At 59.6% G+C, this 12,896-nt stretch overlaps 1 protein-coding gene across 1 annotated transcript; it reads right to left on the bottom strand.

Moving 5' to 3' along the window:
- Positions 1–219: 219 nt before the first annotated feature.
- On the bottom strand, positions 220–7,577 carry CLEC3B (C-type lectin domain family 3 member B). The gene is made up of 3 exons (XM_054594486.1): positions 7,363–7,577; positions 4,301–4,399; positions 220–620 (listed from the first exon to the last, which is right to left on the bottom strand). Exons 1-3 carry the CDS (start codon positions 7,469–7,471, stop codon positions 220–222), a joined length of 609 nt encoding a protein of 202 aa, XP_054450461.1. The 5' UTR covers positions 7,472–7,577.
- Between the last annotated feature and the right edge of the window lie 5,319 nt (positions 7,578–12,896).

The following is a 12,896-nucleotide window of genomic DNA, read 5'->3' as shown; positions in this document are numbered from 1 at the left end:
GGTGTGTCCAGACGCCTCCCACGCCCTGTCCCCGCCCTGAGCCCTGAGACCCCCCGCACAGACGCAGCCACTCCCCAAAAGCTGCTCCAACTTTATTTGCAAAAGGAGGCTCCCAGCAGCGGAGGGGGCTTTTTGCAAGGGTGCGGGGCTGGAAGGTCCGCCGGCCCCTCCCCCGGCCCCGCCCATCCCCATGGCCCCGCCCCAGACCCCCCCCACCGGCTACACGATGGCGAACTGACAGATGTAGGGCAGCTTGTCGCGGCAGCGCTTATCGAACCACTTGCCGTTGCCCGTGCCCGACAGCGCGGCGCAGTTCTCGGCCTTGCCGCCGTCGGGCTGCGGCGTGATCTCCGTCTCCCAGTTCTTGTAGGCGATGGGGCCGCCGGTCATGTCCACCCAGGCGCCCTCGGCCGCCATGTCGTTGAGGCCCAGCCAGATCTCGGCCTCGCCGCCCAGGCTCTGGCGCAGGTACTCGTACAGCGCGTCGTTCTCCGAGCCCGTCTGGGGGGTGCCCAGCGTGCCTCCGCGCGAGATGCAGTCCTCGCTCGCCTCGTGGAAGGTCTTCGCCTGGTTGAAGGCCAGGAAACACTTCAGGTGCACCTTGGTGCCCTTCAGGCAGACTGCGAGGGGGACAAAGGGCCGTCACGAAGGTCTCCGGGCCCCCAAGCCAAAGAGCCAGCCGCCAGGGCGGGCCCACCGACCTCCCTTCCTCCTCGACCATCCCACGGGCCCTGGACAGTCCCCTGACCCAGGCCCGAGCGCATGCACTGAACGGGTCCTGGCGCTCCCCCTGCTGGCGTGAGGTCAGCCTCTCAGCTGCCGAAACCCCACCCCCGAACCCTGAGGTCACGCCCTCCCTCGGGTGGAGGCTTTCCTGTGGGATGCAGGGGTGCCAAGGCAGGACAAGCCCTTCCTTTCAGAACAAGGAGGCTAGACTGCGTTTTTACTTAGCCGTTGGGTTTGCACCTTGGTTCTTACTCATTTTTAGACAGATGAGGCTATGCGACCGTCTGCCTGCTGCTGGCACCGAAAATGTGAGGGGTGGGTCTGTACTCCACCCCACGCCATTCCCCGGCTCACACAGCTACTCCCACTCCACTTACTCCACAGATGCCTGCGTGTCCCCACGGGCAGCTGGCCCCCCTGGAGCTCTGCACTCGAGGCCTGAAGCCTGTCACCGAGCTGACGTTGCTCACGGGCCGCGCCCCGAGTCAGCCATTCCACCTCCTGCTGTACCGCAGCTTGTGCAAACTGCCCTTCATTGTCCTCCCCAGCCCGGCCCCACACGGCCTTTCCTTCCTGCTGGGGACATTGTGACATGCTGCCTGGACCCTCTTTGGAGACGACGGATGCTACCAGTGCAGTGAGAAGACAGCCCTCAGCTCGCAGCCCCCTTGGGAACCGCCTGGGCAGAGCACAGCCGCCTGGCCCGAGGCCATGCCCCTCCCGGGGCAGTGGGCACCCAGCCTCCACCAAGTGAGCCCCACTCAGGAGAGCCCTGCAGGGTCTGCCTGTCGTCCGGGCTGCCTCTGCTGTTGGCCGCGGCTTTCCCTGAGACCAAGTGCCACTGAGCTGCTCTCTCTGCCCACTCCTGCTCCCTTCTGTCCCCTCTCTTCCCCCCGAGCGGATCCTAACAGTACCCCCAAATAAACCGCCTGCAGGCAAAACTTGACCTCAGGGCTGCTGCCTGGGAAACCGCCCCCCCCCCCCGCCCCGGGCAACACTCCCTGCGTCACAGGGTTGGTCCCCTGTGAACACGGCTCCCAGCACCTTATCACTAACACTCTGTTGCTGTGCCCTGTTCATGACCCCTGGATTCTCGCCGGCCCTCTGGCTCCTGCCGGGCCCTCTGCTTGCAGTCCCTCTTCATCTTCCTACACATCCTTTAGGGGTCCAGGCGAATGCGTCCTGGGCTGGGACCTCACGTGTGGCAGCCGTCGGGGGGAGATAAGGGGCCGACGGCCGGAGGGGATTGCTCCCTTGCCCCTCAACTCTTCGGCCAGGTGAGGGGAGCTGGGGTATGCCTTGGATAGGTTACAGACGAGGGGATCCACAGGTCGGGGTAGCGAAGGAGAGGAGGGTGAGTGGGAGGAGGTCCCCAGGGAGGCCAGGAGACCGTGAACCCCCTGGGAACGAGCAGAGAAGAGGGAGGGGTTGGGTGCAGGGAGGTCCCCACCAGGTCCCCGCACCTCAGGGGGAAAGTGGCATCTGGGTTACATGCACTTTGCACAAGCACAAAGCTTAGACATGAGAGGGGCCTTAGAGCGTGTCCTGCAAATCTCTCCCCACCCCTTCCACTGTACAGATGGGGCGCTGAGGCCAGAGTGGCACTGTGCTCATTCAGACCCTGTGGTGGACCCAGCCAACATCCCTTTATTTCACTCCCCACGACTTGTCTGTCTCCGCTGCCAAAGCTCCTTGCGTTGGAGCTACAGGTGGTCATGTGACAGAGCTCTGAGCAGCTGGAAGGGGAAGGCCTTGCCTTCCTGATAAATGGGACAGAAGCAGCCGGTCCCCTTCCGCGCTCCTTCCTGCCTTCAGTGCACTCACGGTGCCTGGCGTTGGGCCGGCTCTCCTGGGGCCACGCAGTGCAGCTTCTGAGCAAGAGCGGCTCTCTACCTCCGGATTCACTTTTTGTTTAAACTACAGCTCGGTTTTCTATAATGTGAGGCCAAAATGTGGTAGACACCTCCTTTCTAGAGCCCCTTTTCTCCACCTGCCAGGTTATGAGAGTTGTCCAGAGTCACGTGTTTGTCCTTCCTCCCTTCAGCAAAGATTTCCTGAGTGGCAGACACTATGCTGGGCAGGCTTGTGGGAGAGACAAGGGCAACTGGAAGCAAACATGGCCCCCGTGTTTCTGGGGTTCCTCATATACTGAGGTTGTAAACCAACAAATGAATATCACGTTACAAATGGCAATAGGTGAGATAAAGGACGTTCTTTCCTTTATGTTCTTCTGTGAGAGCTTGTAACTGAGGAGCCTGACTGAGAAGAGGGATTAGAGACTTTGAGATGGTGATGCTGCAGGTATTTATTATGTGGATCTTGGGGGAACAGTTCAGGCGGCCAGGGAAGCATGTGCAAAGGGCCTGTGGTGGAGGGACAGAGTGTGGCATGTCAGAGGGATGGAAGGATGGCAATGTGGATGTTGAAAGAAAAGAGGGAGGGGGTGTGTGAAAATCGCCCATGGGAAAGGATCTTGGAGGTTTCTGAGGAGGCGGAGGGGGCGGGGGAAGGGAGGGCCCAAGGCTCAGACGTGAATGTACGTTGATACAAGACACAGCAGGTGAGAGCGTGGCTGTGGGCGCAGGGAGGTTTGTAGATTTCCTAAGGAAGAGCCAGGGTGACTCCCAGATGACCATTTGGGAGGCAGCCTACAGGGCTAAGAGCCAGGCTCTGCTCATCTTGGCTGCTGGCAAGACTCAGTTTCAGGGTAGAAAGTGGAGGCGGGGTTATAGCAATGAGCCCACCGCATGGGTTTTCTGTGAAGAGGAGTCACGTACACGAGGTACTCAGAGCAGGGCCAGGCACGTCTAAGCTCACGTCGTGTTACCTGTTACTGTTAGTTTACGTTCTGTGTGTCCTCCAGAGCAAAGTCACAAAGGGCTAGGTGAGGCCGAGATGTGCGGAACATGGGGACGATATGAGAGGAACACAGTGAAGACAGAGAGGGAACAGCTGCCCAGGAGGGCTGCCTGGGCAGGGCCGGGGCAGGCGGCTGTGATGGTGACCCCCGGCTCCGCAGCTGCGCCGTTTGGCCCACCCCTGCCTGGCTGCCTAGTGCAGGGCCAGGGAGACCAACGCCCAGCTCTCCTCGCACCCGGCACCCACCGGGCAGGCCGCTTCCCATTCAGGTCCTAAGCTGTACTAACCAGACAGGGGGTGAGGGCAGGCAAGGACTGGGGCCTCTCCGTGCCTCAGTTCCCCCATCTTTAAAATGGGGACGATAAACCCTGCCCGGGCCTAGTTGTGAGGAGTAGGAGTGACGGCGCCAGCGAAGCCTCTGACACACGGGGGTGAGGCTGACGTGGCCCCGAGGGCGGCAGGGCCTGGCTGAGCGCGGGTGACAGTGGACTCTTGTGGGAGAGCGTTTGTCCTTTGGGACAGTCCCATTCCCCCACGTCAGGGGGGTCTTCCCAAGAGGAATCAGGCTGAGCTGGGGCCCCCTGAACTGGGTGCCCTGGTCTAACGGAGCCAGCCGGGCCCTGGTGCTGGCCGCAGCCCGCAGCGCGTTCTGGCTGCCTGCCTGAGCCCTTCCCTCTGACGCCTGCGGCCCAGAGAGGCGGCCGCCTGCACTCACCCGTCTGCAGGGCTTGCTGCTCCTTCAGCAGGGCCACCTCCTGGGCCAGGCTGTCCAGCTGGCTCTTGAGTTCCTCAAACATCTTCGGGCTCACGACATCTAGGATGAAGTCAAGGACTCGGGTGATCACAAACATGTGAGGGGGGCAATAGGACCTGGGGCAGGGCAGGGGCTGGGTAGCGGGGGGGACCCTACCCCGCAACCACAAAGGACAAGGGGAATCGATTCTCCTCAACCTTGACCTCTTGGTATGCTTTGTCTCTCTCTGTCCCTGCTGGGGTAGTGTAAGTAGCTGCTCAGGATTTCCCTTCTGCCAGGGAGACCGGTCCCCCGCTCCTGCTGTGGTGAGACCTGTGCTGCATTTGCTCGGGGAGGCTGCTGCGGATCATGTGGCGCTGGCCCTGGCGCTGGCAGGGGCTGGGCTGGGGGTGCAGGCAGAGTCTCCCGTGACCCCTAACCGTCCAACCATCTCCCAGCTCCAGAAGAGAATGGAGCACGGGAAGCAGGACTGGGGGCCCTGGAGACCCCTCCCCCAGCTCAAGGAACAAAACACAGACCAACAAAGCAGGGGCTCCAGTTTGGGACCCCGTGTGGTGGCACGTGAAAGTGTGCGCACGGGCTCTGAGGTCGTCTGGATGTGCGTGCCCTGGAGCGAGCTGCTCAACCTGAGTTCAGTTTCCGCATCTGGGAAGGGGGTGGCCCCACCTCCGAGGCCTCTGCAGAAGACTAGAGACTAAGAGATACAAAGCACATGAACAGGGCTGGCCTTGCCATCAGCCCTGTGACCTGGGTAATGTTTCTATGCCACCACTTCACAGGTTCACAGGCAGGAAACTGCGGCCAGACAGAAGCAGCTCTCCTAAGGCCGCAGAGCCAGCAGCTGGCCAGGTTGGTCTGAACCCTGGGCCACAGGGCTCCCAGCTGGATCTCCCCCCCCCCCGCCCCCTCTATCCCCGCCCCGCCCCCCGACCGCATACAGACTCCTAATGTGAGCGCCAGGCCCTGCTGGCCTGAGGCCGGGAGCCAGTTACGCAGGAGGCCTCTCTCTACATGTGTGTCAGTGGAGAGCGCTGTGGGTAGACCCGACTTTCTGAACTCCCAGGGACTTCCGAAAAGGCTGTGCTCGGCAGGGGGCGGAGGGCGAGGAAGGGCTCCCGTGGCCCAGCTGGCTGTGCCTGCATGAAGTCCGCGGGTGTGGGGGTGAGGTCGGAGCCTCTGTCCACCTGTAAGATGGCTTCGCAGGGGAATCGCAGAAAACGAATGCAAGCAAAAGCCTACTTGTGTTTACAAAAATTAGTGATGCAACTTATTAAATATGAGGAAAATGACACGCAGGTGAGCAAGGCTGAAAAAGGAGGGTTTGGGGCTGGGAAGGTGGCCCGGCGGGGTTCCGTGCGCCTCACCCCGGGCCTCAGCCGCAGCTGGGCCACACCAGCTCGGCACCCAGTCACCTGATGCGCCCACACAGGGGGCCATGTGAGGTGGCTCAAGCTGGGCCCAGCACAAGGGCACTCGGCTGAGGGGACGAGCGGGGCGCGTGTCCAGGCCTAAGCCTTGCCCTCGGCTGTGCTGGATCAGACCACAGAGAGAGGTGCCTTTCTGTAAGCTGTCCGTTCAGAGGGGCACCTTTGTCACTCGCACCGAGGTGCCTGTGTGTGCAAGACACCGTCTGGGGATGGGCCTAGGAGCAAAGTGTGGGAGGAGGGGACATGTCTACAGCTCTGGGCAGGGTCAGGAGGCCTTTGCCCTGCCCCCTCTCCAACTCAAAGGCTCAGATTGCTGATGTGTGTGATCGAAATGGATGTCATCCGGGTCCCCCAGTCTCTGTTCTCAAGGCCTGTGTCGCCCTTTGAGGCCACCCTATCGCCCGGGCTCCTTGGCCAGGTGTGGCCACGTGGCCCTGGAGTTCCAGCTGCCTGAGCCCTCCCCGCATGCCTCGCTTCTGGCTGACCCAGTTTTTCTTCCCAGGGGTAATCACTGTTACCCTTGTTAATCCCTCCAGAGAAACGGTATGCGTGTATGCAAGCATGTATTTTCACATAAATCTTTTCAAAACACATGTCAGCCTAATATCCGTTCTGTTTTGAACTTTTCTTTGTTCACTTTATAAACCGAACCTCGGAGATGATTTCCCATCAGCTCTGCCCGTTCCCTGTCGCCGCCCCGCGGGTCTCCCTGGTCCTGGGCCACCTTTCGTACTTCACTAGTCCGTGGCCAATGGCGACTGTCCACTGACAGAGGAGGCTCAGAGAGGGCCCCCTTTGCCTGCGCTGTGCCTTCTGTGTGGCAGCCCTGGCCGCGTGCGCTGCCGCCTGGACCTTCTCCGAGCCCCCGAGCCCAGCGGGGGGACGCCCGCTCCATTGCCATGGCATTGAGCTGATGTTGTCTCAACACAGCTCGGGGTGACTTCACTGCAGGCAGGGCTCCAAGGGCAGGCCTTGCTGCAGCCAAGGCCTCCCAAGGACACCCCAAGCCCCAGAGGCGACAGAGGGAGAACAAAGCTGCTTCCAGCATCCTAGTTTGAGTTTGAACATTTGGGCTTCCTCGGGGCTGCTGTGCACGATAGAACCAAGCAGGAATTAACATATTCCCACCGATCCCTTCCACCCTGTGCATCAAGTACATCCCGTGTGCCAAGCCTTTTACATATTTTGTATCACTAAATCCTCACAATGCTTGGCGCGAAGGCCACGATCCCCACTTTACAGTTGAGAAACCTGAGGTTCAGAGATTTCAAAGCAGAGCCCACGGGCTCTCTCCAATGAGGGGTGAGCACCTCCAGACTGCCAAGCAAGAGGTTCGATTCCTTTACAACACTGAGGGGGCCAGAGGGAGAGGAGCAGATGGCAGTTGTGACAATCTGGAAGGTTCTTTCCAGTGGCGAGAGTCAGCAATCCCGACAGTTCTGCCAACAAACGGCCCCTTCTGTCGGAGAATTCTCCCAGGCCTGGGGGTACTTCACCAGTCCCCGGGACTCAGCCAGAAGGGGCATGAGCCAGAGGCCAGAGAAAGAGGGCGAGCAGCTCCCTGGAGGACAGAGAGGGGCCCGTCCCCCTCCTTACCTTTCTTGACATTGGCAGACTTCTTGACCTGGGGGGACGGTGGCTCGGCAGTGACCTGGGGCAGGAGGGAGAAGAGGCAGAGGAGCAGGTAGGCCCCCCAGAGCTCCATGCTGCTGCCTGCGCGGCGCTGGTCAGAGAGCAGCGGCCGCCGCGACCAGGGCTGCACGTCTCCAGCAGCTGCCACGAGGACCTCTGTCCAGGAAACCCTCCCAGACTTGGCCGCGGGCGGGCCCAAACAAAACAGAACAAAAAGCCTGCGAAGGGGGAAGGACGGCCGGAGCACAGAGCCTGGCCTCCCAGGGCACGCCCACCCGGCATCGCCCCTGCCTTCTGACACAGTCCGGATTTCCTAGGATTCTGAGAGATGCTAGAGAGTCCTCAGAGCTCACACCTCGGGCGGGTGCCGAGCCACTCCGTTCCCTGGCATTAGCTCAGAGGGGCCTCCCTCCACCAGCAACTGGAGGGGAGTCCTGTTGTCCCCCCATTTTACAGTGGAGGAAGCTGAGGCTCGGCGCTGTTGAAGGACTTGCCCAAGCTGCCCAGATGTTGGGAGCCCGGCAGCTCCTGAACTGTTACGCGCGTTGGGGCTGGCCTCCTGGTCAGAAAGTTTGTTACACTGATTTTGTATTTCTGTCCGTGTGCACTTGATGCATCTTTGGTGAAAAATACAAGCGAGTCCTCCCTTTTCTTTACCTTCTACTCCTCAACCACGCTGTCCTGAAGGAGACGTGAACACACGGGGACAGGGAGAAGTCACGGTGCCCCAGAGCTGTCAGAGATGGTGCAGGGAGAAAAGAATGTCCCTGGAAGGGAGACCAGTGTGGGTGCCAGGGCCCAGCAGGGTGGAGGGGGCATCCGCGGGGAGCCCTGCATGGAATGTCTGAGCCCGGCAAGGAAGAAAGGAACGAACGGCATAATCTCAGTCTCAAATCACATGCCTACAAAATGCTTATTCATTACGAAGAGAAAGAGGAACCCTACAGTGGAAAAACCTGGCAGGCATTACTTTAATCACGTGACCAGAGGGGAGACTGGGTGCATATGGGGCCCCCAGCGTGTAAGTAAACCTTCTGAAGACGGTGGACGCCAGGTTTCTGGTGGTCAGAGAAGGGCAGCCCAGATATGGTCAGAGGACGCTAGGAGTCCCAATGGACAGGACTGAAACCGGAGCGCCCCGTGTGCCGCGGCGGACCTCAAGTCAGAAAAAGGCATCTGGGAGTTTAGATGGAAATGCGCACCCCTGTTCCCAGTGGTCACAGGGAGGGCTTTGGGCCATCAACCCCTCAAAGCCCCGAGCACGCCTGGCAGCCAAGTACCGGCTTCTAAGTACAGCGTGGAGAGGTGGCTGGTTCCAGAGCTGCACAGGGGAAGCAGACCATGAGCCTGGAACAAGCCGTTTTGCCAGAAAGCAGGGGAGTGCTTAAGGAAGGAGGGGGATGTGCCGGTGTGACACAGAGCCAGCTTGGAGTTTGGTCCCCAGGCCAAAATCAGGGACAATTTGAACATCAAAATAGTGATAGTAATAATAGAATAGGGAACGATGAGTAGACGCAGATACAAATAAGCAAACATAGTGAAAGTCTAGGGAGGAATGGGCTATTTTTACAGATGGAGAACGAAGCAGGGGCGGAGAGGGGAGAGCCATGTGGCTGAGCTGGACTGGGGGCCCAGAGAGGTTGTGGAGACATCAGCATCTGCCTGACTTGAGCCCCAAGCGAGGTGGGAGCACATCTCACCCTTTCCTAGGGAGCCTGGCGGGTGAACTCTCGGCTCTTCAGGAAGGGGCCTTGCTTAGAGAGCTTTCCATCGGCAGGGAGCCTGTCTTTGGCTTTTTCCCTCCTGCAGGTTTTGCAGGCGTGTGCATGGGCTACACAGAGCGCCTCCACAAGCACCTGGAGGTCGCCTGTGCTGTCAAATGGCATGTCAAATCACAGCAGAGCAGGTGTCTTTTGGCTTGAAGCTCCTCAAGCTTCAGCCTGGCCTGGCCTCCAAGAGGGGTCTGCACAGGCTGGGAGCTGCGCCGACCGCCCTGAGGGGAGACGAGCGCCACACGCTGAGCACTGGTACCCGCCACCCGTGCCCGTAGTGCCCTCAGAACGACACTTTAAAAGGACGCCTCCATCATATTTGTGTGCCAGAAGTTCCATTTCGTTAAATGTAAGCATTTAAAATAGATCGCCATTTTTGGTGACCCTGATTTGGCCTGTCATTTTTTAATTGCTCCAGTGACCCGCTGTCTCTGGATTTCTGAGTTAAAAGCAGGTTGGTGGGCCCTGGCTGGGGTGGCTCAGTGGACTGAGTGCCAGCCTGGGAACCAAAGGGTTGCCAGTTTGATTCCCAGTTGGGGCACAGGCCTGGGTTGCGGGCCAGGTCCCTGACTGGGGGTGTGTGAGAGACAATCAATTGATGTTTTTCTCCCTCCCTTCTCCCCTCTTAAAAAAAAAAAAAAAAAGGGCAGGTTGGAAGAGGTCCTCTGGTAAAACCACCCTCAGTGTAGGAAGTCACTTCTCATCAATCCTATCACCTATCTTGGTGCGCTTGCTTAAATCTTTTCTGGAACAATCAGCTTGTGACTGCAAAGCCGCTGGTTCTGCCAGGAGAAGCTCAGCTTGTTAGAAAGCCCCCGGGGGGAGGCCAGCAGGCTGAGGAAACCTCCCCCATGGTCCCCGGCTTGGACGGGGCCTGGCCTCAGGAGCAGTAATGTGGAAGGCCAGCGAATATTCAAAACAGGCCACCTTTTCTGATTGTCTCTTCTCCGTGTTTCTGTCCCCCTTTTCTCCCAACGGTTCCTCTACCATGTGGTTCCCACTTTTTTGACCTTCTGGAAAATTGCCTTTGGATAGACTTTTGCTCATTGCCGGGGTGCAGCTCCCAGAGCAAAACATGCCCCCAGGGGGCCTGCCTGGGGTCAGACCGGACACTCTAGTCAGAAAGCCCCAGGTGCAAGGGCTGTTTGTAGCCACCACGCCTCCTTGTCGCCAGAGTTGATCTTATGGTCATTAAATACCCAGGTGCCCCCGTCCACCCGTGGCTCCCCCTGGCCAGTGTGCGCACCACACTGCGGCCACTGGCGGAGTCTAGAGTGCATCCTCCCTGCATGAGAGACCTCCCGTGCTGGCCCCGTCCCGGAGGCTTCTGCCAGCCCGGAGGGCAGCAAGAGCGGGCAGCTTCAGCCCGGAGGGTGACCCTGGGCTACTGCTCACCAGTAACCCACCCTCAAGGAAATGTCCCTGCACTAATGCACCGCCCCAGGACCCCGCCTTTTTAAACCAACTTCCCAGAGGCAGAGAAATCAGAAGAGCTCTCAAGGGCACATTTCAATTTTCAAGTTTCTTTGTGTTGTTGCTGTTTTGATGTTTTTTCCCCCCTCCAAACTGTTGGGAGTCTGAGTTACATAAGCCAGGCTCCGGCCACCCCACCCATGTCGACCCAGACAGCACGAGAACTCCCGGCCCAGTGCCCCGCCCCTCGCTGCCCCTACGCTCACCCCGCACAGATGTTCCCTTTCAGCCCCACTGGTGCCTGGTCAGCAGAAATGGGCCGTGCCTGGGGAGGCGGGGCCGGGGCCATTCTGCGCTGTCCTCAAAGGTGACAGCATGGGGGTGGGGGCATCTCCAAGGGCAGCCTCGGCCCTTACTCAAAACCAAAGACAAAGGGCCTGTAACCCTGGCCTCGACGACCCTTAGGAAAGCCGTTCGTTCCTTTCAGAACCTGGCTGGCCTGGCGCCCGGTCCTTCACTCAGCGAGTGTCCACTCTGCTCGCACTCTGCGGTCTGGGGATGAGCTGTCTCGGTGAGCCTGTGCCCCTGGCCTGTGCACTTCCCGTGGTCCTCAGGCCAATGTGCACCCCCGTCATAGATGGGACAGGAGGGGGGGCGTAGGAGCTGGGTGTTTCCCTTCCTCCAGGTCGGTTAGCTTCTGATAAAACCCCAGCAGGCGAGGACCTGGCTCAAGCTTCTCCTGAGAGCAGGCCTTGTTAAAAAGAACAGAGAGCCCTGCCATATTTCCAAATGGTCCCTTGGTCCCTCCTCCTCCACTACACAAGGGATGTTTTCTCCCAAATTCACGGTGGGAACCGGGTCGAGCTCTCGGAAATGAAGGACCAGGAGAATTTCAGCGTCAGAGCCAAGCAGCCCGAGCCTCCAGCCCCTCGCCAGCTGCAGCTCTGGCCTCCCTCCCCAGCCTGGTGCCCGCAGAGGGGTTTCCCTGCACTTCTGCTTCTGCCCCGCAGGGCGGCAGTCTCTGAACTTGCCTGCCGGGCTCTCCCACTGGGGGAGCAGAGCTTCGTCCTGTGACCTCGCTTCTCTTGCAGACCTTAGGAGAGCTGTTGCCTTTCCCCTTTATTCTGGCAGCCCCTGCTTCTCGACTCCAGGTGACCGCCAGGCCCAGGCTTCGGGAGGGACGCAGCGGTGAATTAGGAGCAACGTCAGGCCTCTTTGCCAGGACGTTCGCCCCTTTCCAGCCATGGCGCTGACCTGACCCCCTCAGGGGCCGCTGCACCCTCCCCCACCCCCGGCACATGCCAAGTCAGGTCTTGCGATTGTTGTGATGAATAGTCTAGTTCTTCCCACAGCAGGGACTGTGGCTCCTGCTCAGGCTGGGCCTAGTTGGACCCTAGTCACTGGCCTGGAGGCTGTGAGGGAAGGGGGCCGAGGCGAACAGGCATCATCTCCAAGGCGTCTGGCTCAGGACGGCCTTGGCGTGGCGGGCAGTACAGCGCTGCTGCTGGGAGATGGCTGCTCTCCTTCTGCCAGCGGTGGGGGCTTCCTTGGCCTGCCCAAGGCCTTCAGAGGAAGCTGGGGACCGAGACCCTGTCTTTACCCCAGGCCCGAGGCCTTCCTTCCTGATGGAAGCCCTGACTTTGGCAAAGGATACCTGCCACATGGCATGTTCGGTCTCCCGTGCTTCTGCACGGCTCCCACAGACGCGAATCTCCGGTCTGGGTGCCGCGTGTTCTGCTCAGCGGCTGCACGGCAGCCTCTTTACACTGAGCCCCGGAGGCTTCGGGTCCTCAGAGCACACTGCAAGCCAGCCAACTCAACAATTCTTTTTTAGGACTTTATTTATTTTCAGAGAGAGAGTGGAAAGAAGGGAGAAAGGGAGAGAGAGAAACATTAATGTGTGGTTCTCTCTTGCATGTCCCCTCCTGGGGACTTGGTCTACAACCCAGGCATGTGCTTTGACTAGGAATCGAACCAGCGACCCTTTGGTTCGCAGGCCGGCGCTCAATCCACTGAGCCACACCAGCGGGGGCTCAACAATTTTTATAATGCCCATTGGCTGCACACTGGGTGTGGCAGAGCTTCCACCTGACCTCAGCCCACCACAGGCAAGTCTAGGTGATGTCGATGCTATCAGATGTCCTTGCTTATCACCAATCCACTTACAACCAGCCACGGGCCTCGGCTGCCATCCGCCAATCACTGATGCAGGTCCCAAACCCCATTTAGAGGGTCAGCTCTCTAAGGCCACTTGTAGCACCAGCTGCTGAGTCTGGGTTCCTCCCCAAAGTCAAGCCAGCGATGAGGACTCAT

This window comes from Pteronotus mesoamericanus, unplaced genomic scaffold, assembly GCF_021234165.1.
Source record: "Pteronotus mesoamericanus isolate MK-2021 breed Mesoamerican mustached bat unplaced genomic scaffold, CSHL_Meso_final scaffold_533, whole genome shotgun sequence".
Classification (NCBI taxonomy): domain Eukaryota; kingdom Metazoa; phylum Chordata; class Mammalia; order Chiroptera; family Mormoopidae; genus Pteronotus; species Pteronotus mesoamericanus.
This window is presented reverse-complemented; position numbering and strand designations above follow the sequence as displayed.